The sequence below is a fragment of the Natrix helvetica genome, assembly GCF_964273705.1.
Source record: "Natrix helvetica genome assembly, chromosome: 12".
Taxonomy (NCBI): Eukaryota; Metazoa; Chordata; class Lepidosauria; order Squamata; family Natricidae; genus Natrix; species Natrix helvetica.
This window is the reverse complement of record NC_138556.1, coordinates 1,927,693-1,954,611: the sequence shown is the minus strand read 5'-3', so window position 1 is coordinate 1,954,611 and position 26,919 is coordinate 1,927,693. Positions and strand designations below refer to the sequence as shown.

Genomic DNA, 26,919 nt, shown 5'->3' with positions numbered 1-26,919 from the left:
AGCAAAAATAGAGCTCGGGAGGGCCACACGCGACCTCCATTTTCGCTGGCAAAGGAGGCTGTTGCAGCCAAAAACAGAACTGAGGAGCCCGTTTTCGCTGGCAGAGCGCTTGTGACGCCAAGCTAGCCACGCCCACCCTGTCCATGCCCCCCCCGAGGTCAAACATAACCCTGATGCAACCCTCAATGAAATTGAGTTTGACACCCCTGTGTTAAGCCTAAACAGATAGAAGTAAAGTGTGAAATGCATCTTTTAAGACACTAAAATTCAAGATGAATAATGTAACCCCAGGGAAAGAGATTCTATGGAAACTTTATTTGAAATGTTAAAAAGATTTATGCTCATGTAGAACACAAATTATTTTTGGTCCTTTTGCCGTGTTACTCAGTTCAATGAATTAGTGAAGAACAAATTAATTGAACAAGCAAAGAAGCTTTGTTTCTTTTAATTGAAAAGTATTATCTGAATTAATTATGTTTTGGCCTCTCCTGAGTGGCTTTTGCATTTAGCTAGTCAGCAGCACCTGTTACAGGAGTGTGGCATAAATTTAAGCAAGCTTCTCTTGAACAGGGGAGTGTGGCTGACTACTGCAGAGCAGGTACGGAATGCTACACGGCGATATTTAGTTCAGTGTACTTCATGTCTTTTTATATGTGTCAAAAAGAAGTTCTATAAATTATTTGGGGAAGGTTTCACAGAGCTAGACAAAGAAGCCTCTGGCACGGGAATTTCAGGTAATCCTTTCCTATCTTTTTCAATGCATTTTGCATTTTGTGTCTGAATTATCCAGACTCATTTATTCTAAGTCTTTTTCTTCAGAATAAATGTGATTTGAGTCTTATGGATTCAGCTGAGATGAGTGAGAGAAAGCTGCAGCCTTTGGGTAGGAGGTTTCAAGTAATTCTGCCAATTCTGTGATTTGAGCAAAGTTCAAGACTGCCTATTATTTGGGCATTTTCCATGAGAAGGAAAATGGAGCATATTAATTTTGTGAAAGATTATGTTATTACTTGACTTTGTGAGAAGATTTTCACACTACGTAAATGATCAAGGTGCTTAAATAATTGAGTTTTTTAAGAAGAAAAAAATCAGTATCTTCTTTCTTTAAAAACTGTGGCTTTCTTCCAAGCTACATGGAGGCAAAGCAATTGATTTTGCATGTACAAAATGACCATCTTTGTAATATCTTTCACTGCACAAAATGTCTCATTCTCAAAGTTGCTGCAGCTTTCAGCATGGAAAGCTTTGAACCTGAGCTCTGTGCAGTGACTTCTCATTTGGTCATCCCACAGTACCTAATCTGGTCCTGGTGACTTCTGGGCTCAGCAGATCACAAAGCAAATTGAGGTGGGAACTCCCCTGTTTTTCACATGTCTGTTGCAGTCCCTTGTTCATAATTCTGAAGTACAGTAGCAGTTTTGGTTTGAGTTTGTTATTCTACAAGTAGAATTTGTCCAGAAAGGGAAGCAGAATTCTTGTGCTCCTTTTCTGAGAGTTAGAAAATATGGATATTATGGCTCTATAGTTGTACTAATTTAAGCAGCACACAATCCCCTCAGCATTAGGAATGAATTCATGGAGGGAATGTGGCAGTTAAAATAATCCCTGCTCACAGACAGAATCTAATATATAGTCTCAAGATAATGCTGTAAAATGGCAATAAGATGGAACTATATAAATAAGAATAGCATCATTTAGCTGTAAATTACACAGCGTGTACCAAGAGATAAAATGTTAACCAAATTGACTGAATTCAACAATGACAACAAAGAAAAATGCTTCCTCTAATCTCCTGACAATTACAGTGTGGAATGCAAACTCTGTCCATAAGATTCTCAGCTGGGGCGACAAATGCTATGAAGGTTTTAGTCACCATTATTTGTTGAAATAACATGCCTCATTAAATTCACATTTGTGAGTGACCTTTGTGAAGTTCCATTGGGATGATCCCTGGAGTCTTTATGCTTCTGCTGTGATTCCCAAGCTGACTGTGAGCCAAAAGTGTGATGCGGTTGCAAAAACAAACAACAAAAAGGCAAATGCTAGTGATAAGTGACCAAGATCAAGAGACATTGTCCTTCTTCTTTATTCTCCCTTTGGTCATTCCAGCCCCAACCCTAGAATCCTGGGCTCTCTTGCTCTCTGCACTCCATTATGGTTAACATTTCCAAAATTTGCCAATCAAACCATGGGATTGAACAGACGCTTCCCATGAATTATGTACTATAGTAATTTCTTACAGTCGTTGCACTCCATAAGGCCCAAATGGAAAGTCCTGACATTCTCACAGGATCTGTCCTGTAGAGTTGATGCAGTGTTATTGGTATTATCTGTGTCATCTGACTCTCTGCATCCTCGGTTTTTCTCTTGACGAAGGTGTCTGTGTCTGTCTGTGTGTGTGTGTGTGTGTGTGTGTGTGTGTCTGTCTGTCTGTCTGTCTGTAGAATAACCCTTAGTTTATAGAATATTAACACCTGGAGAGTCACAAGTAGGAATGTCCTGGGGGAGGAGTGGAAAATACCAAGAGGGTTGGCAATCTTGTGATCAAAGTCCCATATGGAGGTAAGGGTTCAGTTGTGTGGTCACAGCTGCCACCCCGACTTCACATCCCTAGAAAAGAATGATGAAGCTCAACCCTCTTTGGCAGCTGCGGTCGTTTCATCTGCCACCTACACACATTTCATCTCTGTTCTTACAATGCACCAAAGGGAGCAAACAAAAGATCTTAGAAGGTGATTCAATGAAATGGCCCAGAGCCATCTAGCTGCTACTGTCAGTTAACCTATCTAGTCAGCAGTAGTCAAAGCAGCTCAATTTTAAGTGGGGCGGGGAAGACAATAAGAGTTAGATTTAAGAAACCTGAGACCTGCATTTCCCTGGGTGTGGTCTTTTTATTGCTATGATTTTCTTTTTTTGTTTTCTTCCAATGTTAATGTTTAAACGCTCTCGTAAGCCACCAAGCACTGTCTGATGAGTGGGCATTAAATCAATGGACTAAATAAATCTTAACAGCTTTGAAAGACAATCTTAGGATCCAGAATGCCTGTTATGAGAAGAGGAAACTTTCAGGTATTGAAGGATCTGAAAATTCTGCAGCATCCATAAAGAGAAGAGATGCCAACAAGGCAACCCAAGGAGAGCCTTAAACATTTGAAGCCCTTCCTGAAGTTTGCAGATTTTTGTCAAAGGAAGCCCAATATGGAACAGACTGCAGGAATCCCTTGGTGGGTCATCCAGAGAGAACTGAAGGACAGCAGCTACCTGCATTCTCATGACCAGGCAGGCTGCTATTTGGACCACTTAGGAGTGTGTTTGTTCATCCAATTTCTATACGCTCATCCCAATAAATGAGTCTGGATGGCTTATAATTAAAAAGCTTACTGCAATTAACTCAATAAAAAGCATATTAAAACAGAAATTAAAAACAACTTCCAAAATAAATATATGGACCAGCTAAGATACTAGGCCAGTTAACAATAAAAAGCAGGAAATGGGCCCTTAATACATTCAGCATCCAAGGCAACAGGATGCAGCCAGTTTGTAACCCATTCAGCTAGTGCCTCTAATTTGGTCTGGACTAAATTTCTAATGACTGACCCTCAGCCTTGTCCAGGGCCAGCTAGCCATTTTGGCACCCGAGTCAAAGTCATATTCTGGCACCCTACAACTTTGGCCCATCTTCCAGTTTGGTTAGAAATTTCAAAAAGATGGCTTCTTGTCAAGTTTTTTACACATAATTTTCAGCCTCAGACATTGCTTTTTCTTTTCTTGGACCTTGTCCTATTTAAAGTATAAATTGTATATGGCACTTAGACCATATATAGTGCTTCACAGCCTCTCTAAGTGGTTTACAGAGTCAACATATTGCTCCCAACAAACTGGGTCCTCATTTTACCGACCTCGGAAGGATGGAAGGCTGCGTCAACCTTGATCTGGTGAGAATCGAACTGCTGGCAGCCAGCAGTCAGCCTGCAGTACTGCATTCTATCCACTGTGCCATCATAAACTCTTGAATGGGTATGCTGGCTCAGACAGTGCACCATTACTGCTTTTTTCTTTTTTCTGTGTTTTTCTGAAGTCTCTTCAATGTCGGTGTCTCCTAATGTTTGTCACACCTAGCCAGTTCCTAATCAGCCTTCTTGTGAAGCTGGAGCTGGCCTCATCCGGTTCCAGTAAAAATGAAAAGCAAATGTGAGCATCACAGTCTCTTGATGAGCCTCAGAATGGCTCCTCTGCACTAAGCAAGCACTCAAGTTTTAATCATAATCCAGAATCTTCTGATGTTCTTGCCTGGAAGCTTAGTCCCAACTGAATTTTTTATCTCCTTTATATTCATATTTTTATTCATTTGCAGTACAGTGCAGTAAAGTGTTTCTCAACCTTGGCCACTTGAAAATGTATGGACTCAATTTCCAAAAATTAAATTCTTATTGCAGAATAAGAGTGACTAGTTGACCTGAAATGTTGCCTGTGTAATATACTTGGACTTTGATAAGGCATTTGACAAAGTAGACCACAGCCTACTTCTTGATAAGATGTGGGATGGACTGCATCACCACCAAATGGATTCATAACTGGCTGACAAACTGCACTTGATGTGTGGTCCTCAACAGAACTATAGCACATCTGCTGAAGTGGGGTAACCCAAGCTTCTTCTTAGGCCCAGTACTCTTCAACAGCTTTACTGTATAAACAATTTAGATGAGATAAAATGGAAACTCATCACATTTTCAGATGACACCAAGCTGGGGGGAATAGCCAACACTTTAGAAGAGAAGCTCAAGAGCCAGAAAGATCTTGACTGATTTGAACACTGGAACCTAGCCAACAAAACGTAATTCAGTGGTGAGAAAAGTAAGATTTTAAACTTGGGTAAGAAAACCAAATGCACAAGAGTAACATAGGTGGTTCAACAGCAAGAGCTGTGAGAGCAATCTAGGAGACCTAGTAGACAACCACTGAGCCAGCAGTGTACTGTATGCTATAGCTGCCATAAAAGGCAATTAAATCCTGGGCTCCATCAACAGAGGGACACCACCAATATCATGAGAACTATTAATACCCCTATATACTGCTTTGATAAGACCACACTTGGAATACTGCATCCAGTTCTGGTCACCACCAGGGTACAAAAAAAAAAGATGTTGAGACTAGAAAGATTGCAGAGAAGAGCAGCAAAGACAATTAGGGATCTGGAGGCTGAGACATATGAATGATTGCAGGAACTGGTCTGGTCTAGCAAAGAGAAGGATTAGGTAACATACCAGCAGTCTTCTATTTCAGGGGCTAGCACAGAAAGAAGGTGGTCAACCTAATCTCCAAATCATTTGAGGACAGGACAAGAAGTGATGGATAGAAACTTATGAAAGAGAAATTCAACCTAGAAGTAAAGATAAATGTCCTGAAGTAAGAACAATTAATTAGTGGAATGGCTTACTGTTAGATCTGGGCAACGAGAGAACAGACTGCGGACACGAAGTGACTTAACAGCTCTTTATTAGTAGTAGTAGTGATCCAGCTTGCTCTGTGGTCGGAGGGTTCCCCTTTTATAGGGATTGGGTACGCCCCTTGACCAATCAGAACGATACCTGTTTCCCGCTGTAGCAGCGGACCAGAGAGGAGACTTGCCCCGATATATGCTAATATCTAACACCCCTCCCCTCCTAGACGGAACGTTGCGGTTAGTAACATAGTCTTTTAGGTATGTTGGGGTTTGCCTTACTCGGGAGGAGCGTCGCAGTTCGGGTTGGTTAGAAGTGGTTGCAGGATCGGATGCTTTTCCTGTTTCACGTTCGGGAGGTTTCGTGCCTTCGTTGCTAGGGCGTTCCGGAGTCTGCTCGGCTGTGTTGTCTGGGGTTTGCTCTGCTTCGTGCTCGATCTCTTGTTCCGACCTGGGTTCGCAGGTGTCATAGTTCTCTATGATGGGGCTCTCGCGTGGCTGACTTTCCGTTGGCAGGAAACTCTCGTCTTCGTTTCGAAGGTCTGAGTGTGCTAGGCGACCCCGAAGTTGATCGATGTGCCTTTTCCAGTTCCGCCCATCTTCCAGCTCCAGCAGATACGATCGTGGACCCGTGATGCCAATGACCTTTGCCGGCATCCACAATGTTCCCCCTGCATAGTTGTGGGCGTATACTGAATCCCCTATGCTAAAAGACCGAATTTTGCTTGTGGAGTCTGGGGGAGCTGTGGCAGAGTAATTTGGGTGAAGACGGTCCAGGTGAGACCGTAGACGGCGGCCCATGAGTAGTTCAGCGGGGCTCCTACCCGTCGTTGCACTTGGGGTGATATGCTGAATTAAGAGGTAATGGTCAATGCGTGTTTGCCAATCACCTGGACCCATCCTAGCGAGGGCCTCTTTTGCGAATCGCACCATTCTCTCCGCCTGTCCATTTGATGCCGGATGGAATGGCGCGACGAGGGCGTGCCGAATCCCCTGTCCTGCTAGATATGTCTCAAATTGCATGGCCGTGAACTGGGGCCCATTATCGGAGACCAGGAGGTCGGGCAGGCCATGAGTGGCGAAAAGTCGCCGTAGAACCTTAATGACTGCCTCTGCCGTGGTTGAAGTCATTAGGACTACTTCTAGCCATTTTGAGTATGCATCCACAACTATAAGGAAAATCTGACCTTGGAATGGCCCTGCGAAGTCGATGTGTATTCGCGACCAGGGTGCTTTAGGTTTCTCCCATTCTGTGGCGGGCGCTTCCGGGGGTGCTGGTCTCGATTCTTGGCATGGGTCGCAAGTGGCCACCCACTCCTCTATTTCTTTGTCCATGTTTGGCCACCAAACGTAACTTCTTGCTAACGCCTTCATCCTAACAATCCCCGGATGACCCATATGTAAAGCATCTAATACATTCCTACGTAAAGCATACGGAATAACAACTCGATCCCCCCACAATAAGCAACCTTGTAACACTGAGAGTTCGTCCCGTTTTGACCAAAACACTTTGAATTCCGGGCCCACGTTTCCCTTCGGCCACCCCCTCCAAACCCAAGTTTGAACTTGCTTTATTAAATTGTCTTTAGAGGAGAACCTTGGAACGTCATATGAAGAAACCGGTCCAGAGTCCAAACAGTCAATGAGCAATACCGGTACTTCTGGAGTGGGGTCTGGCAGAATGTCGGGTAATGGGCAACGGCTGAGTGCGTCTGCGTGTCCGAGAGTGGAGCCCGGTCGATGAATTAACTTGTAGGAGTACGCAGCCAGGAAAACAGTCCACCTGGTCATGCGTGGAGAAAGGGAGACCGGAGTGGGGCGGTTTCCCGCCAAAAGTCCCAACAGCGGTTTGTGATCTGTAATCAGTTCAAAATTGCGGCCGTAGAGGTATTCGTGGAAACGTTTTACTCCAGCTACAGCAGCTAGCGCTTCCCTGTCCGTTTGGCTGTAATTCCTCTCGGCCGATGAAAGAGTCCTGGAGTAGAAGGCGATGGGTGCTTCTTTTCCGTCGGGCATCCTGTGGCTGAGGACTGCTCCAACTCCGAAGGGTGATGCGTCGCAGGTCAATACCAGCGGTAGGGTCTGGCTGTATTGGACAAGCAGCGAGTCAGTGGTGAGCAGGCGCTTTACTCCGGCGAAAGCTGCAGCTTCGGATCGTCCCCATTTCCATGGTGCGTTCCTCTGGAGTAGACGGTGTAGTGGCTCAGCAACGGTCGCCTTCTGCCTCAGAAAAATGCTGTAGAAGTTAAGTAGTCCGAGGAAGGCCTGCAACTCGGTCTGATTTCGTGGTGTGGGGGCGTCCTGGATCGCCTTAATTTTCTTTGAAGTGGGGTGTATTCCCTGACCATCGATTCTATAACCCAGGAATTCTACGCTAGGCACGTTAATTTGGCATTTTTCCTTTTTGAGGCGGAGACCCTTTTCTCTGATTCTGGCCAAAACAGTTCTGACTCTTTTATTTAATTGCTCCTCGTTTGCAGCGGACACCAAGATGTCGTCAAAATAGGGGACGACTCCCGGTATCCCTTGCAAAAGTCGTTCCATGATGCTCTGGAACAATCCTGGGGCAATACTCACACCGAATTGTAGCCGGTTGCATTTGAATGCTCCTCTATGCGTCACTATAGTTTGGGCCTCCGCTGTGGCGCTATCAACTGGCAGTTGCTGGTAAGCTTGTGCCATGTCTAATTTAGCAAATACCTTTCCTGGCCCCAACGAGTGCAATAAGTGCTGTACTACAGGCACAGGATATGCGCTCTGTTGTAGCGCGACATTAATTGTGCATTTATAGTCCGCGCAGATGCGGACTGATCCGTCTGGTTTGACTGGGGTCACGATGGGTGTTTCCCAGCGCGCGTGATCCACCGGCTCAAGGACTCCTTGCTCCACTAACTTATCTATTTCCTTATCTATTTTTGGGCGGAGTGCAAAGGGCACTCGTCTCGGTTTAAGTCGGATTGGCGCTACTTTGGGGTCTAAATTGAATGATATCAGTTTACCCACATACTTACCAAGACCGGGGCTGAACACATCCTCGAACTCCTTAAAAATCTGCTCAGCGCTGCTGTTTTCCACGGCGTTGATTCCGGTGACTTCTAGCCCCAAGGATTCGAACCAATCCAGTCCTAGGAGGTTTTGTAATGGTGCGCTGGCGATGGTCACGGGCAGCTGGGCTACGATGTCCTTGAAACGGATCTGGAACGTGCCTTGGCCTACGATGGGGACTCGGTTCCCCTGGTAGTCTCGTAGCAGGATGTCTGGAACGCGTAGTTGGCTCTTTTTGAGGCTAGGGATAGCCTGTTTCATGGATGCCCATGAAATGATCGTCAGGGATGATCCTGTGTCAACTTCCAGCTCGCAAGGTGAGCCCTCCAAGAGGACTGTGACTTTCAGCTTTTTAGGCCACTTGGTGCGGACCTGGCTTATTGATGTGAGATACGTTCGCAATTCTTCTCTCTGGGTCAACTCTATCTCATCATCTGTATCCTGAAAATACTCTCGTTGAGCGTCTTGATAGAACGCTCTCTCAGCTCTTTGTGTGTAGTCTCTCTGGGGATACGCTCGCTCAGCTCCTTGTGAGTAATCTCTCTGGGGATACGTTCGCTCAGCTCTTTGGGAATTTTCTCTCTGGGTAAACACTTGTGGATTTCTCTCTGGGCGCCCTTTTTGATTTCGCCAAGCCCCTGGGTTGGGCTTCTGTTGGCGGTACATGGGTGGCTGCCGTGAGGCAGGGACTTCGCTCCGGCACACTCGTGCGATGTGCCCAAGTTTGTTGCAGTGCGAACAAACAACGTTCCTGAACCTCCAGGTAGACCGGGGGTGATTCCCTCCGCAGCTTGCGCAGGGCGGCAAACGGGATCCGGGTCTCCCCCCAGGTCTCACGTGACTGCTCCGCATCAGGTGACTTTCCTCGAGCTCGGGATCCCCGAAATCTGGAATGGTGTCCTCGTAGTGGACTCTGGTGTGTCTCGGCGCTGGCTGGCCTGTGTTGAATCCGCGTTGAATGGTCTCCGCTGATCTGTCTGCTGCTTCTGAAGCTCTTGCCTCGTCGAGTACAATCTGTAGGCTTAAATTGGTTTTGGCTAACAGCCGTTTTTGTAGGGAAATGTCTCTCAGCCCGCTAACGAGTCGATCCATAATCTGCTCATCCAGGTCTCGGAATCCACAATGTGTGGCTGCTTTTCATAGGGCTGCAACGTACTGGTTGATAGATTCTCCCGCCTTCTGGTTCCTCGTGTTGAATGCTTGGCGGCAAACATGGCGGGAAGGTTTTGGCGCGTAATGAGTCTGTAGAGCCTGTTGCAACGCCGCCCATGATACTGCCTGTATCGGAGTAGGCGCGGTGAGGTCTCTGGCCGTGTTGAAGACTTCCTTTCCGCAGTAGCCGAGGAAGATGTTTTTCTTCCGGGCTTCGGTGATCCCTGTGTATTCGTTCGCTTCGAGGAAGCACTCGAAACGAATCATGAAGGCTTCCCATTCGTCGTTCTCTGGGTCGAATGGAGCGGGGGGAGTGTGCATCGCCATCTTCTCTCGCTTGAATTTGCCGCGCTGTGGTGACCTGAGATGGCTGCCGGAATTTCTGCCGAATTCCTAGGCTGGATCAATTCCGGAGATTCTGGAGGTAGCGTTCTTTGTCCTATCTGTCTCTCGATCCCACCTTCGTCGCCAATGTTAGATCTGGGCAACGAGAGAACAGACTGCGGACACGAAGTGACTTAACAGCTCTTTATTAGTAGTAGTAGTGATCCAGCTTGCTCTGTGGTCGGAGGGTTCCCCTTTTATAGGGATCGGGTACGCCCCTCGACCAATCAGAACGATACCTGTTTCCCGCTGTAGCAGCGGACCAGAGAGGAGACTTGCCCCGATATATGCTAATATCTAACACTTACCTTCAGAAGTCGTGGGTGGTTCAGCTCTGGAAGATTTCAAGACAGAGGTTGGACAGCAATTTGTCCAGAATGGTTTAGGGCAGGGGTGTCCAAACTTGGGAACTTTAAGACTTGTGGACTTCAACTCCCAGAATTCCCCACCCGTGGCGACTTCAACGGCCGTCTGGGGGTTGGAGTCCACGTGTCTTAAAAGTCGCCCAATCGAGAAACGCTAAACGCCCTAAAGCAGGGGTGTCCAAACTTGGGAACTTTAAGACTTGTGGACTTCAACTCCCAGAATTCCCCAGCCAGCAGCTGGCTGGGGAATTCTGGGAGTTGAAGTCCACAAGTCTTAAAGTTCCCAAGTTTGGACACCCCTGGTTTAGGGTCTCCTGCTTGAGAAGGGGATTGGACTAGATTAGAAGATCTCCAGGGTCCCTTTCAACTCTGTTGTTTTGTTATCTACCTTGTAGGACTAACAACCATGAACCTGGATGACAACACAAAGTGGCTCAAGTGGGTAGCCAAGCAGTTTGAGAATATTGCTGGTGACAATAAAGAAATCAGCTTGGAACAATTCAAAACGGCACTTAAAGTGAAGGAGGCAAGTTGTGTCTGGCTGAGCTGTGTGGGTGAGAGAGATGTGCCCCAACTCGGAATGACACTATGGCAAGCAAAAAGTACCGCAATGTTTTATTTCCTCTCTTCCTTGATAGAATTGAAGAATTGATCCATGCATTTGATACGCTACTTAAAGTCGAGAGACCAAACGAAGAGACAGAAAGATGGGAGGGGGAAACAGATTTTTTAAAAACATTTATTTATTCATTATTCCAATTTCTATAGCTGCCTATCTCACTTACGTGATTTTAAACAGTTCACAAGTTAAAACAACTTTGACACTTATATTAGAATATTGAAATAATTAAAACAATTAGCCAAAAACATAAAAATCTGGGGAAGTGCCCACCTATAATTCACAGAAAATACAAGCATCCTGCAGAGTCTCCATCAATTTACCACAGATCTTAGCAGAAGTCCAAGAAGCCATAGGATAAAGAACGAAGGGCCGCTCAGAGGGAAAGTCAAGAGAGTTGAGGAACACACTGAATAACAGGGGTTTAAAACATGAGGCGGTTTTTTTTTTCATCTTGATTTGGACTCTTTTCAAGCATTTTCTGTGAGTCTCTAATTTAATACTAGGCAACCTGTGACTGCTGGGCTCACCGTTTCAGGGAGGTTTCCTCACCATTCCTCAGCACCTTCAACAAAGGGAGAACTTCTAAGGGACTGAAAGAATTCTTAAACATTCTGGCAGCTATTCAGAGATGCATCGACCTTGAAGGAAGCCTAATATATGTTCTATTCATAATATATGATAAACATTAGCAGTGAGCCACAGGAATTATTTTATGACATTTTGTATTATGTCATAAAATCCTTTATGACAATTTTTGTCATAAAAAGTTTTATGACATTTCAATTCCACGGAAGTCATGAGTCCTAGATTTTGGGTGCATTTTGTGACTTAGCCTGTGTTGAAAATCTTTTGGCCTATCATGCCCTATTTCAGCCACTTACAGAGACAAGAGTTTTATCCATATTTAGATGCTTGACTAATACATCTGCCTTTCTCATTTGTTTTCAAGAGCTATAGCTGTTAATTTGTCTGGAACATATACTACAAGCCTCAAAAAAGCACCTTAAAGGTGCAATTTTTTCTTCAAAATGCAATTGGACTGTTTTTTCCTTGAGGGAGAAGAAGAAAACATTTCGCTTCTCATCCAAGAAACTTTACCAGTTCTGATGGTGGGGAGGGGGATTGGAAGGAATCCATCTATGTTGGAATTGAACACCCCTCCCCCAACAGAGGGGGAGGGATAAGATACCACCTATCTCCAGTTTGCAACACGGTCCTTGCAGCTGTTCCAAGAAGATCCTACAACCAATTGCACCCTGATTCAGGTGATATTGGGGGCACAGATAAACCCTCAAGTGGCCTCAAAAGCTCTCAGAGAGAGCAAATCATCAGATGACTGCAAATAAATATGATCCTTGGATGGTGTTACCCAGTTTGGGTAATGAAACGTCTGCAAGAAAACAAGCAATCTCAAAGGAATCAATTCTTCCATCCCCCCCCTCCGCCATGTCTCAACTGTCAGTACCTATCCTCCCACCCTTCCCCCATCAGAACTGATGAAGCTTCTTGGATGAGAAGTGACACATTTTCTTCTTCTTCCACAAGGAAAAAAACAGTCCAGTTGCCTTTTGAAGGAAAAAAAAAAAGGCACCTTTGAGATAACTGTGGCCTGGATGACTGAGAATCTCCACAAACAAACCTCAAGGCCTCCCCTCTAAGGCGGGTTTATATAGTTGTATTTATCATGGTCCATATGAACATAACCCCTGTCATTTAGTGTTTCAGAGATTGGATCACTTATTTCTAAATCAAGGCTTCAAGACAATAGAGACTTCTGGAGTCCCACCTCCAACTTCTCAAACCTTCTCCAACTTCCTCTCTCACAGTCTTTTTTTGGTGACCGGTTCTTCGCTTTGTTTGATTCTGATGAAAGTGGAACCATCAGCCTGGATGAGCTCCTGAACACCTTAAAACTGCTGATCCATGGGAGTGAAACTGACAAGCTCCGGTTCCTCTTTCAGGTCTACGATGTGGATGGTAAAGTTCCAAACGGATGAATCCGATAACCCGTGTTTTATCAAAATGAGATTTTGCTTTTCAGGTCCTTGTTTGGCTGCCAACAGTTGTGCCTCCTAGAACAGCCTCCAGCGCTTCTGCTTTTGTATCTGGGACAGTATTATAGCTGTGTATTTTTATCAGCAGATCAATGCCTTTGAGTGATGAACACTGAAAAATTCAAGAAATGCCACTTATCAATTGATGCAGAAACCCTTGTCAACTCTTGACGCCAAAACGTTCTGAGTGTGACCTCTGTATCTGAGAGAGATCTTCAAATGCTGGACTAAACCTTCATCAAACGCAGATTATGAGATAGGCTGCTCATTTGTAAGATCAGCAAGGAGTTAGAATCTATTGGGGAAAGACGATTGATTCTGAAATACTATGTAAAGGGTATAATATGTCCCAGTTTAATCTAGAGTAGGGGTCCCCAACCCTTGGAACAAAGACCGTTACCATGAACCGGGCCGCAGAAGATGAGGACATAAAACCTGTCATGGGAACTTACACCAAGCCAAGTGGATTTGTTTTCTTACAGGTGGCGGCTCCATTGAACCCGATGAATTACGCCTGGTCTTAAAATCATGCTTGAAAGAGAGCTCAATATCTTTGCCTGAAGAGAAGCTAGATCACCTGACCATGGCTCTTTTTGAGTCAGCAGACTCTGATAACAGTGGATCCATAACCTTTGAGGAGCTCCGAGGGGAACTGCAGCGTTTTCCAGAAATCATGGAGAACTTAACAATCAGGTATTTTGAATCAGGTCAACATCAGTCATTTCCAATGAAGGACATTTCACGCTCTGTGCCATCCCAGTTCTTTGGACCTATCAGGAGCATGAAAATGATTGACAAACTTCAGCTGGTTCATCCGTTCTGTTTGGTTTCTGACACTTATATATTTGTCCTGGGCGGAGGTTCTGTCACCTGAGGTGCTGTCTTGTAGCAGACATCTTTTCACTACCATGACAGCTTTGGTAGTTGGAGTCCAGGTGAAGAGAGAAGTCATTGAAATCTGGTATTCTGGCATTCTGTTATCCAATTGCTTAATCTGAGAAACATCCCCCAAGGGGAGTTTTGGGACGTGGGGGAGGGGATGTTGGCAGGAAGCTTTGACTGAACTGCCCCTTGAAGCTGGACCTGGGACTGAAGTGGCACCTCCTTCCAAATGTAACACGGAGGATTGAATTGGACCCTTAGAGTGTCTGAAGGGTAGTGATGCCTTGAGGGGGAACAAGACCTTCTTGCTAATAGTACCTGTAGAACAGTAATTGGAAATCAGCCACTCCTTTTCAACCTATAAGTGAATCCTTTTCTCACCCTGGAATGGCAGCAACTCATTTGGTGAGGTTGAAAGAAGCCCAATAAAACCCATTAGGATGGTTTCAGGAACGCTTTGAAAGCTCCCTTTTCTGGGGAATCTGGGAGAAAACCAGCACAACCGTTACAGAAGGGACTGAAGCCGGGGAATTCTGCAGCCAGGATCAGGTTGAACAACCTGGAAGTCCAAAGGTAGTGTCTCATGTTGACAGCTTTCATACAGCACGCTAATCTCTACAACCATATATATATCAGAGGTGGGTTCCTACCAGTTCAGCCGGTTCGGCCGAACTAGTAGTGGAATGCCGGCCTGGGTCACAGAACCAGCAGCAACCCAGGCTGGCCACGCCCCCAAACTGGTTCCCAGTCACCGCCATCGGCATCTCCTTTTTTTAGTTCTGTGCATATGCAGAACAATTTCCATTGAACTGCGCATGTGCACACAGCACGCATCCAGTGCGCATGTGCGCACGAGCAAACCGGCAGTCAAGCCGTCTGAAACCCACCCCTGATATATCTGTGTATCATTACAAGCCCTAAGAACATTAATCAACCAGATTACATGTGCCAAGAAAACATGGGCTTTTATTTATTAAATTTAATTAGTAAATGAAACTGTCTTAATTAGTATGACTTCAGGAATGGCTTCCTGCCCTGCACTTGGGGGAAGAGTAGCCTTTGGGCTTCTGTGTGTTGAGTCCTCCTGTATCCCTCTGGATGCCGAAAAGCCCCGAAAACGTCACTATCTCCTCTCTCCTTTCTCTTTCAGTGCTGCAAGTTGGCTAAAGCCTCCCACAGCTCCCCGGAAGAGCCAAACCCCACACATCCTGAGTCCTGTATATTGGCACAACAACAAGAACAAGCTTCTTCTGTTGGGCAGCTATGCATGTGTGAACATTATCCTCTTCATCTTGGCTGCCCTAAAGCAGGCTGGCTCTGGCCTTTGGATCGTGGTGGCCAGAGGCTGTGGGCAGTGCCTGAACTTCAACTGCGCATTCATACTGGTGGGGAACGGGGCTGCATCCCACATCCCAACCTGTCAAGGCCGGGGATCATCAGGGAAAGTTTTGAGAGGAAAACGACATTGTAACCGTTGTTCACTAGGAAATGCAAGCTTTGTTTTAAATTATAACTTTGCAGTGGCCCATTTTTGCTCAAAGCCACCAGAACGATGGCTTTGCATGCATCATTTTTTAAAGAATGCTGAACATTTCCCGATTCCTAGAGATGGAGACATCTCTATAACAGAGCAGTTATTGCTGAAGTGTTCTGGGGCGGGTCATGTCTGTAACTTTGAAAGGATGCATGACAAAATGCCTTCAGTCACAGACATTGAACTATGTATGCAATGGGTCACAAAATGCTCATTTTCTAACTGCACTATTTCCCTTCCTCTCGGTGGCCACCAACACCTCTGGCACAGGCGGCAAGCAGTCCTGGTCCCTCACTTTCTGGTTTCCAGAAGTGGGAATACTGAGCCCAGAGACTTTCCTTGAAATGCAGATGAGGCCAGAGGCTGGTGCTTTACTTTCCAACTTTAATTTTAAAAATTAAAAGAATTACTACTTATCCTCTGGGTGTCAGCATTCCAAATACCATGCAAAAGTAAATCAGAGTCCAGAACAGAATCATCCTTAAAGTTCCAATTTAATAATACAGACATGTTGGCATTATGCTATGAAATTTCAACTCTAATGTACATCCTGTGGGTTCACCCAGTTGAAAGTTCATGATCTATCCCCACACCCCATAATCCATCACATGTTCCAATCATCATCTTCCACGCTGGCATCTACACCCCTCTGCTTCCAGTCAGGTGTCGAGGTGCAGAGACAAAAGATGACCTTGAGCTTCTAGAAAAGAATGACAACAATACATTCCACAATCCTACTCCTTTCTATTCCCCCCTCCCAACTACTACACTAATGAAACACATAGGAAATTGTAAGAAAGTGTGGCAGGCCAAAGATTCTTAAAGGAACCTCTGCAGGCCTGACACTGGGATTCCCATTCAAAGTGGGTAACGAGGAGGGCAGATACCGTAAAATGACAAACACTTAAATATGAGCCAGAATTGTGCTGCAGCTGCCAGAAAAGCCAATGCAGAACTAGGTTGCATCAAACAGAGGGATAATATCAAGATTGTGCGAAGTGTTAGTATCACGTACTGCATTAGTAAGGCCACACGTGGAATACTGTGAGGGTGAAGGTTCGTTCTCCGAGCTTCTGGGTTGATTTCCAAACATTTTGTTACCAGGCTAGGTAACATCTTCAGTGGAGTGTAGGGGGTGTCAGTGTCCGTCTGTTTATAAGGGCTTTGTGTGGAAAGAGGAAAAGCAACCCTGACGTCTCCTAAACTCCGCTGAAGATGTTACCTAGCCTGGTAACGAAACCAGTTCAGAAACCAACCCAAAAGCTCAGAGAACAAATCCTCATCCTATACCCTTTCTACAGATATTTGCTGCCATGGAATACTGTGTCCAGTTTTGGTCACTGTGATACATAAAAGATGTTGAGAGCGTAGGAAGAGGGCAGAGAAGAGCAACAAAGATGATAAATGGTCTGGGAGATAAACCACGTGATGAACAGGGAACTAGTATGCTTCGTCTAGCAAAGGGAAGAACTAGAGGTGACATGATAGCAGTCTTACGGTACTTGAGCGACAGTCGTAGAGAAGACAGGGTCAACCTAATCTCCAAAGCGCCTGAGGGCAGGACCAGAAGTAACAAATAGGAGGAGGTTATTAAAGAGAGATCCAACCTAAAACTATGGAGAAATTTCATGTCAGTAAGAATAATCAGTCAGCGGAACAGTTTGCCTCCAGAAGTTTTGAGCGGTCTTCATCAGAAGTTTTTAAAGAAGAGATTAGACAGCACTTTCTCTGAAATGGCGTAGCTCAAGCAAAGGATTGGACTAGAAGACCTCTAAGTGTTCTATCCTTTTGTGTTCTATCTTCTAACCCTCCGTCTTCCTTTTCCCACCTTCTGGGGCAAAGCCAGATGCGAATCTTGCGAAATTGGGACTGATGTTGCTATGTTCTCCATTCCTTTCTGCATCCCCTTCCAGAAAGCATCTTGCAGAGATGGGTGGCCAGTGATGGAGTAGACCAGGGCAGAGCAATTTCCAAAGAGTAAAAGTAGGGTCCTTCATCCATGGAGGAGGTGAAAAAGGTGAAGGTAGTGGCTGCGACAGTAGAATCAAAATCACATCATTGCAGCTGCCACCTTGCCTCTTTTGGATGCCTTGTGAACGCTTTGCATAAGAGGGTTTGATTTGGTCACAACCGAATGAATCAGAGCAGTGGAGATGCCGGAGGTATTGAACTGGCCAGCCCAGGAATGCACAGTAGGAGTCCTTGACTTACATCGTTTGTTTAGGGACCATTTGAAGTTACAATTTCAATGAAAAAAGTGATTTATGTAGCTTAACAACCACACATTTCGCTTAACACTTACGGCAAAAAGGTCATAAAATGGGACAAAACTCACTAAACTGCCTTGCTTCACAATGGAAATTTTGGGCTCAATTATTATTGTAAATCAAGGCTACCTAGATGATTTCATATTGGATCACGTGTTCCTGGCTATTATAGTCAAACTGAAAAAAGGATGCAAAAAGAATCTTAGATCAATAATTTTTCTGTTCTATGAGGATCTGCCACTCCTTCAAGATAAGCCAGGTCAAAAAATAGACTCCAGGATTACAGCATCTCTATTGTTGAAGAATCTAACAACAGGATCTTGAAAGCCGGACCATTTCTCTCCTTCTCTGCTGATAGCAAAGAGAACCAAGGCTGAGCAATTTCAGGTTTCTTTCTAAACCCCCCCCCCTCTCTCTTTCTCTTTCTCATAGAACAGTGATGGCTGACCTTTTCCGCACTGAGTGCCCAAAGCATGACCGCAAATGCGTGCAAATGTGCGCAAATGCACACATGCATGTCCGAACTCCCCAAATGCAATGCATATACAGCCCCATGCATGCGCCCTGCCCTGTGCATGCCTGAATGGCCCCCCTGCATGCCCACCCTCCGTACATACATGCATGATCCCCACACACCCCATGCCCCCACATGCAACCCTCCCAAGTGCCCTGCCACCCATGTGCATGTGCCCCCGCTACATGCACCCCACCCCCGCATGTGCAGCAGAGACGCGAATAACAGCTGGCTGGCGGAAGGTGTACGTGCATGCACAATGCAGCTGAACTGGGGGGGAAAGCTCGCTTGCCGTCAGAGAGGGCGCTGCGTGCTACCTCTGGTACATGTGCCATAGGTTCGCCATCATGAGCATAGAACATGGAATAACAGAGTTGGAAGGGACCTTAGAGATCATCTAGTCCAACTTCCTGCCCAACCAGAAGACCCTGTACCATTTCAGACAAATGGCTGTAGAAGGGATGGCTAACCACGCCTGCCCACACCCATAATGCAATGCACACGTGACACCCCCCGCCCCCCCTGCACATGGGCATGTGACCCTCCCGGGCCCTGTTTTAGGCCTAGTAGGCTTCCCTGCAGACTCCTGGGACCAAAAAGGGCCACATGTGGACATGCCGCACCCCCCCATATTCCCTCCCTGCCCTCCGTGAATGCGCCTGCAGCCCTCCCACTCCCTGTGCATATGCGCACAAGCCCCATTGAATCCCATGCATGCTGTAGGTTTGCCATCATGGGGGCTATACAATCTGTTCTTAAAGACTTCCAGTTTTGGAGCACTCACACCTTCTGGAAAGAAGCCATTCCACTGGTTAATTTTTCTCACTCTCCTCAGTTCTAAGTTGCTTCTCTCCTTGATTAGTTTCCACCCATTGCTTCTTGTTCTACCCTCAGGTGCCTTGGAGAATAGCTTGACTCCCTCTTCTTTGTGGCAACCCCTGAGATATTGGAAGACTGCTAACATGTCTCCCCTAGTCCTTCTTTTCATTCAACTAGACATACCCAGTTCCTGCAACCGTTCTTCATATGTTTTGGCCTCCAGTCCCCTAATCCTCTTTCTTGCTCTTCTCAGCACTCTTTCCAGAGTCCCCACAAATTTTTAATATTGATGGTTTTTAAAACATTTTTATATTTTTAAATTTTACATATGTTTTTATTTATATGTTTTAACTTTTATATTCTTTTTCTCTAAGCCTCAGTTTCCCAATCTTGGTAATTTTAAGAAGTGTGGACTTGAACTCCCTGAAAGTTACCAAGTCTGAGAAATATTGCTCAAAGCTAATTTTATATAGCCATACTAGAGTACATTTCTTTTTCAAGGTTATTTCCCTACTCTGCTGTAATATCGGAATTGGTGCCTTCTGCCCCTCTCAATTCAGCTGTTTTCTCCCCCCCCCTGCTGTCCCCAGGTGCTGATGTTACGCCGATCTCTCACCTGGCTAAGGACCACCTGGATAGCTAAAGTTTTGCCCCTGGACCTGAACGTCATCCTGCATCAGCTGATGGGCTACGTGGTGGGTGCTCTAACTCTCCTCCACATGGGAGCTCACATCATCAATTTTGGTAAATGCTGCTCAGATTTTCTGTTTCATATTGTTTTTCTTCTGTTATTTAATTGCTTTAATTGCTATCCCAGAGCACTTTATAAAAAGTATGACACATTTGAAATATAAATAGAAAAATAAATATCCCCAGATTAAAAGCCACAGATGCCTAAAAACAACACAAATGTATAGCAAGTTCAAACAGGGTCTAAAATTTCTAAAACAAGGTTGTTGTTTTTTTGAAAAGTTGTTTATTTTTTGTTCTCCATATACAATAATAGGTATACATTCACATAGTTATTATTCTTTTTTACATTCATCATTCTTATACATTTGTCATTTCATTTATAACATACCATTTGGGTTGCCTTGTTTACCATCCCTCGTCTGTTTTGACACCACCTTCTTTCCCCTTTCTTTTCTCCCTCCCTCCCTTCTCTACTTCCTTCCTTCTTCCCTTTCCTCTCCCCTACTCCTCTCTTCCCCTTCCCCTTCCTACCTTCTCTCCTCCCTTCCATCTTCCTCTACCTCACCTCTAAAACAAGAGGTGATCTCTCTGACTCTAGCAGCTATGGTGCCATCACAAAGAAGTCCCTGTCTCACTTAAGATGTGATCTGTCCTGCTAATAATATGTTTGACTGGCAGCCAGCAAAACGTTTAAGCACCTGGTCCTAAGTCATGAAGGTTTTAATAGTCAGAAACAGCATTCTGAATTTAGGACCATAAACGGACTGGGAGCCAGTACACCTGAGCAACCCAGCATTGTCCCCATAATGCAAAAGGCTGTTTTAAGGAGTTACTTACCCAGTCTTTCCCTTCACCCTAGTGAGGCTGTCTCAAGCCAAAGGAGGGTATCGTCTCTGGGAATACCTTTTCACCACCCGGCCTGGCATTGGATGGATTCATGGAACTGCCTCTCTGACGGGTCTCCTCCTGCAGCTCCTCATCTCCCTGATGCTCGTGTGTTCCACTACCTTGGTCCGCAGGAGTGGTCATTTTGAGGTGACATGACCTTGCCTTCTTTGCTTATTTTGCCCTTTTTTCACCCCACAAAGGGTGGTGCATGGTGGTTCAGCTCTTAAGAGACTGGGCTTGTTGGCTGGAAAGCTGGCAGACCCAAACACCACATGATGAGGTGAGCTCCCATCCTCACCCCAGCTCCTGCCAACATCGCAGTTCCAAAGCATGCAAATGTGAGTAGATAAATAGGTACCACCACTTTGGTGGGAAGATAACAGCGCTCCCTGATGTCATGATGGCCACATGGCCTTGTGCTTACTCAATGGCCTTGAAATGGAGATGAGCATCGCTCCCCATAGTCTCCGTTAGTCCCTATAGTCTCCCCATTTGCACAGTACTTTGCTTGCTAGTATGCGATCCAGATGTTTTGCCAAAGCAAGGCCTTAGCAGCAAAATGCAGCCTTGGAAAAAGCACGATGGCCAAACCAAGAAAGCTACTTGATGGAGACGGTGGATTCTAGGCCTCATCAGGCATGAATGTGGGCTGGGTAATGTGCCCCTTCCTTTGTCACCCACAGGTCTTCTACTGGACTCACCTTTTCTACATCCCCATCTGGGCTTTGCTGATTGTTCACGGTGCTAATTTCTGGAAGTGGTTTGTGATCCCTGGGTCTCTCTTCCTGGGAGAGAAGGCCTTTGCAGCCGCTTTGTCACGGGTCGGAGGGCTGTACATTGTGGAAGTCAACCTTCTACCCTCCAAGGTGGGTTCCACAAATGGTAAAGTAAACAGAAATGGGTATCAGCATGTATAACTTGCTGGTGAGACTAGAAAAGGAACAATGGCCTTTTGCCTAATTGTCCAATGAATCCTTACAGAAGAAACCACGTGTGTCCCCGTGTTATTTCTTTTGAAATCCAGGTGACTCATTTGGTGATTCAGAGGCCCCCCTTTTTCCACTACAAACCTGGTGACTATGTGTACCTCAACATTCCGGTCATCGCCCGGTATGAGTGGCACCCCTTCACTATCAGCAGCGCTCCAGAGCAGCCAGGTAGGGGACTGACTGTCTGAAGGGCAGCTGCATGCCTCTCAAGTCCAGGGCTTTGGCCTTGACAGGAGCATTTCTGACCCTCCGTTCCCAGACCACTCAGAATGCTGAGAAATGGGGTGCCTTGAATGCCCATTGAGCTGCCCAGCACCTCCTGGCTTATGGTGCTATGAAGGGTGACCCCAACCTGCATTGACCAACGTCAAACTGTGTTGGAGCATCAACTGCAGTGTAACGATCCACTCTGGAGTAACGGTTGGGGAAGTTGAGCGAAATGGATAAATTAATTTCTTTGATTAGAAAAAAGACAGCATCTACATTTATTGGTGACTGGAAATCTCTTATGGACTTTTTTTGTGTAAAACTGGGAGGGAAATGAACGTGTTACTTATGGTTTTGATGATTATATAAGTAACATTATAGGAGTAAGAGTAACATGGTGTAACTTTAGAGAGAGAGGTACATTGTTTGTATTTACCATTGCTATGAAGAACAATGGAAGCCACTTTATATTTTCTTTCTTCAACTTTCTTTTTCTTCAACCTTTTCTTTTCTTGCCCTTTTGTTTTTCATTTGTTCATGTTAGCTTTTACGTCTTGTTTAAACATTTTTATTAAAAATTATATATTAAAAAAAAATGAAATACACCCCTGGGAATTCTCAAAGATCTCTCAGCCAATGACTGTCAGACCTAAACTCACTGAATTTTCAAAACCATCCCAGATCAGGCAATTGCTGCCACTTGCTGGGAGTCTTTAAAAGGAATTCTCAAGTAAACTGGAAAGCAGTGCAGCCCCTGGTCATACAAGCAGCAGCATCCTGGATCAACTGTAGCTGATGGTTTAAAGATAGCCTGCTTAGAGCACATGGCACTCATCCAGATAGGAGATCGCTAAGGTGTGTGTCCATTTGGTCAGATCTGACTCCCCAGAGATGGACATAGACGATGGGGCTGGCTGGCTGCTGCTACCTTACCTTGAGATTCAAAACTGGCTCTATTGAACCCCCAACACAAAACTCAAGGCAGCCCTACTGCATTTGGCACTGTGAACCATCTATGTCTCAATGATGTCTTCCAGGGGTCTTGGATGAATGGAAAGCAAAGTGTTCAAAGGTTTGATTTGTCCCTTCCCTTGCCTGCTCTATCCCAGGGGTCTCCAACCTTGGCAACTATGTCTGGAGGACTTCAACTCCCAGAATTCCCCAATCAGATCTTGCCACCTCCAGAAAACAGATTCCAGTCCACATTGTTACTTTATACTAATCTCTGCAATGGCTGTGCTTCAGCCTACTAATTTAATCAGGAAGCCTTCATCCAGTCTTCTCCTTCTCTTCAAAGACACCATCTGGTTGCACGTTCGATCCCTGGGACAATGGACCTACCGGTTGCATGAGTACTTCTGGAACTTTCAGGAGCCCTTGGATGACAACCTCGAATTGTCAGTGGCCAGAAGATCAAGGAACAAGAACAGACTCTCACATTTTCTGCAGGTTTGGAGTTTAAAATACTCTCTACGTGTTCTTTTTTCTAGTTCTTGTTACTGGATCACCTGTTACTAAGATCGACTTGGCAGATTATGTTCCCCCAGCTTGGGGTTAACTGGGATTTACAGGAATTGCACAGATTCCACGTGATTCCCCTGAGATCTCCAGGTCTACGTTGCCATAATATGTCTGCAACAGATCAAATGGTGATCCTGTGCATTTTCTTTTCTTCCTTCTTTTGTCTGTTTTCAGTGCAACTTCTAAAAAGCTAGAAAATATTAAGCCTTACACAGACTTATTTAAGACAAGGAAATCGAGGGTGGGAATCAAGTAAAGAAAAACAAAATCCAGCCATAGAGCAGCATCTTTTATAGCCCAGAGTGAGGGGGGGGAAAGAATCATTTTAGAAATTGGGACCTGTTGTTGAAAGAACATCTGGAAAGCAGACATTTCAAGATGAATGGATGGATGGATGGATGGATGGATGAGTGAGGGTGCTGTGTGTGTGGAAGAGCATCTGAGATGGGATTCTGAGAGACTCACTGCTGGTGCAAATCCACCCCGCCCAATGGCGAAATTCTTTTTTTTTTACTACCGGCTCTGTGGGCGTGGCTTGGTGGGCGTGGCAGGGGAAGGATGCTGCAAAATCTCCATTCCCTCTCCACTCAGCCAGGGGTGGCATTTGCCAGTTTTCTCAACTACTCAAAATTTCTGCTACCGGTTCTCCAGAACCTGTCAGAAACCTGCTGAATTTCACCCCTGACCCTGCCTGCCCAGCATCCTCCCTTTTGGAATGTGTGTATGCTGAATAGGGGGTTTATCCATACATCACCCAAAGTCTCGCTATTTTAAGGACATCTGTACTGGTTGCAGTCATCCTCTCATCTCATCCCCTTCTTACACATGAGGCTGCCTGGCTTATTTCATCTGACCTTGTTGAAGTGGTGCTTTTCTCCCCTGCTGATGGAATCCCTGCTTATGCGCTTCGGTCGTGACCCCGGTGACAATAGGACCAAAGGCTAGGACCTGCTTGGCTTCCAGGCCTGCTTTTGGTTGCACTGTATGCCTCCCCTCCTTTACGGCTACTTGACACTGTCCTTCATAGCCACTTAGCCTCCTACTGATGCACTGACACGACACCTGGGCTTTCCTTATGAAGCCAGTGTTTCGTGGGAATTGGCTCAAGGAGGTGGCCCTTGATTTCTCCCACAATCGCATTGGGACTGTCGGTTTTGAAAAAGATAACTAGTCTTACACAGTGACCAATGCAAAACCAACACAAAAAGCTAAAATTCAATAAAAAGTAAAGCTTTATATATGTCAAAGTTTGTAAAAAAAAAAGACACATTCCCTCATACCTTACCATATTGGCCCCAGTAGAGTTGATTGAGCTGAACCTGGATTCTCGGAGAAGACATTGGTTGTGGGGCAACCAAAACAATCTTGAATTAAATACATTCAAAACCGTAGAAAGGTAGATTTTAGGAGAAACCCTCTTATACTACCAACTCTTACAATACTAGACAACACAGTATCAACAGTAGAGACCTTCAGGTTTCTAGGTTCTATCGTATCTTAAGACTTAAAATGGGCACCTAACTTCAAAACTATCATCAAAAAAGCACAATAAAGAATGTTCTTTCTGTGCCAACTCTGAAAGCTCAAACTGCCCAAGGAGCTGCTGATTCAGTTCTACAGAGGAATTATTGAGTCTGTCATCTGCACCTCCATAACTGTCTGGTTTGGCTCTGCAACTCAACAAGACAGACACAAACTTCAACGGATAATTAGAACTGCAGAAAAAACAATGACTGCCAACCTGCCTTCCATTGAGGACCTGCACACTGCACAAGTCAAAAAGAGGGCTGTGAAAGTACCTGCAGACCCCTAGCATTCTGGACATACAGATAATTGTTTCAATTTCTACCCTCAAAACTATGCTATAGGGCTCTGCACACCAGAACAACTTGACACAAGGACAGTTTTTTCCCCCGAGTGCCATCATTCTGCTAAACAACTAATTCCCACAACACTGTCAAATTATTTACTAAGATTGTTCTTCTCTTCTCTTCCTTCCTAGTACCTATCTCTTCCCACTTATGACTATAATCATGTTGCTTGTATCTTTACAATTTATATTGTTTAGTTTGTTTCCTAGTATGCTTTGATTGCTTATTAGTAACCTATGACTATCACTAAGTGTTGTATCTTATGATTCTTGATGAATGTATTCTATTTTATTTTTCTTTATGTACACTGAGAGCATCTGCACCAAAGACAAATTCCTTGTGTGTCCAATCACACTTGGCCAATAAAGAATTCTTTTCTTTTCTTTTCTTTCCTATTCTATTCTTTTCTATTCTATTAACGTGGCTTGGTAGAGAGTCTGAACAATGCAGTGCTCGGTCTTATTACAGAACTGCCCTTCTTTCTGGTCACTCCAAACTGTCTCTGATCTGAAGAATTGCTTCCTGGTTCCATGCACCAATGTTATCAATTCAATAACATTTATTTGATCAATGAGCAGCAAAATTTAACCCTTGTGAGTCAGTGCTGCATCAAAAAAGGAGAAGCTGCATCAGTGTTGATAGGCAGATCAGCAGCAGGGCAACTTCACAGATGGCCTTTTTTGGGGTGATTGTTAAATTGACATCACAGCCGTAAAGTTTCTGAGGAAAGAAGGAGACTCCTGTTGACCAACCCTGCTTCACCATAGTGCTAAGCAGAACATGTGATTGTTCCCTACATCCCTGGCAGATGAAAGTGGAAGAAGGAATTGCAGCCCCAGTTTCTGCTCTTAATTTGTCCCAGATGAAAACTGTCAGGATTGCCGGCATGTTGTCCTGAACCTGGATTGGGGTAGCATCAATAGCACTAACTGCTTTTTGGGCCACCTCGGCAGTGGTGGGTTTCAAAATGTTTTAGAACCTCTTCTGTAGGTGTGGCCTGCTTTGTGGGAGGAGCTTGCCGGCCATGTGACTGGGTGGGAGTAGCTTGCCAGCCATGTGACTGGGTGGGCGTGGCCAACATAAAACGTGGTGAAACTCACAACAATGCTCTTCCTTAGCAAGCAAAATGTTGGCTCAGGAATTCTGGCATTGAAGCACGCAAGTCTTAAAGCTGTCAAGTTACAAGACCCTTGCACCCCTAACCCTTTAGATAAAAAAAACACCCAGGGGTATTCAAACTTGACAGCTTTAAAACTTTAAGGTTTAGATAGGACTCTTAGAGGTGGGCGGGGTGATTGGTGAGCCAGCCAATCAGTGAGCGGTGGGCGGGGCAAGCATGGTGCGGACGGGTGGGGGGAGGGAGCTGGAACCGGTTCTATAGAAGAGGTTTGAACTGGCAGGACCCCACCCCTGCACCTCGGGAACTACGGGAAATCACTTTGGGTGACCTCATAGAGCACAATCCATCGGGGCCTTTGGGGTCATCATATCTGTGGGGATTCTCAGTCACCCAGGCCGTAGTTGTCTCAAAAGGAAACTGGACTGTTTTTCCCCCCTTGAGGAAGAAGAATAAAACATTTGGTTTCTCATCCAAGAAACGTCATCATTTGTGACGGGGGGAGAGGGACGGAGGATAGATTCTGACCAGTGGTGGCATTCAAAAATTTTTACT

The 26,919-nt window shown here is 45.2% G+C and overlaps 2 protein-coding genes across 2 annotated transcripts in view; one reads left to right on the top strand and one right to left on the bottom strand.

Moving 5' to 3' along the window:
• The first annotated feature begins 618 nt into the window (after positions 1 to 618).
• LOC309398019 (NADPH oxidase 5-like) overlaps positions 619 to 26,919 on the top strand; it is a 38,820-nt gene continuing 12,519 nt past the window's right edge. The window contains exons 1-10 of the mRNA XM_081964502.1: positions 619 to 734; positions 10,782 to 10,912; positions 12,835 to 12,985; positions 13,545 to 13,755; positions 15,095 to 15,329; positions 19,669 to 19,822; positions 20,631 to 20,806; positions 21,343 to 21,525; positions 21,684 to 21,816; positions 23,153 to 23,304. Of these exons, the coding sequence (XP_081820628.1) occupies positions 10,793 to 10,912; positions 12,835 to 12,985; positions 13,545 to 13,755; positions 15,095 to 15,329; positions 19,669 to 19,822; positions 20,631 to 20,806; positions 21,343 to 21,525; positions 21,684 to 21,816; positions 23,153 to 23,304 (1,515 nt within the window). The 5' untranslated portion in view covers positions 619 to 734; positions 10,782 to 10,792. The remainder of the gene's footprint in view (positions 735 to 10,781; positions 10,913 to 12,834; positions 12,986 to 13,544; positions 13,756 to 15,094; positions 15,330 to 19,668; positions 19,823 to 20,630; positions 20,807 to 21,342; positions 21,526 to 21,683; positions 21,817 to 23,152; positions 23,305 to 26,919) is intronic.
• Positions 7,599 to 8,782, bottom strand: LOC309398213 (uncharacterized protein). Its single transcript, XM_081964884.1, has 2 exons — positions 8,452 to 8,782; positions 7,599 to 7,660 (listed from the first exon to the last, which is right to left on the bottom strand). The coding sequence occupies exons 1-2, from the start codon at positions 8,744 to 8,746 to the stop codon at positions 7,644 to 7,646; spliced, it is 312 nt and encodes a 103-aa protein (XP_081821010.1). The 5' UTR covers positions 8,747 to 8,782; the 3' UTR covers positions 7,599 to 7,643.

Bases quoted from the DNA above. Each gene is read 5' to 3' on its own strand.
- LOC309398213 (XM_081964884.1), bottom strand. From the start codon at position 8,746: ATGAAACAGGCTATCCCTAGCCTCAAAAAGAGCCAACTACGCGTTCCA.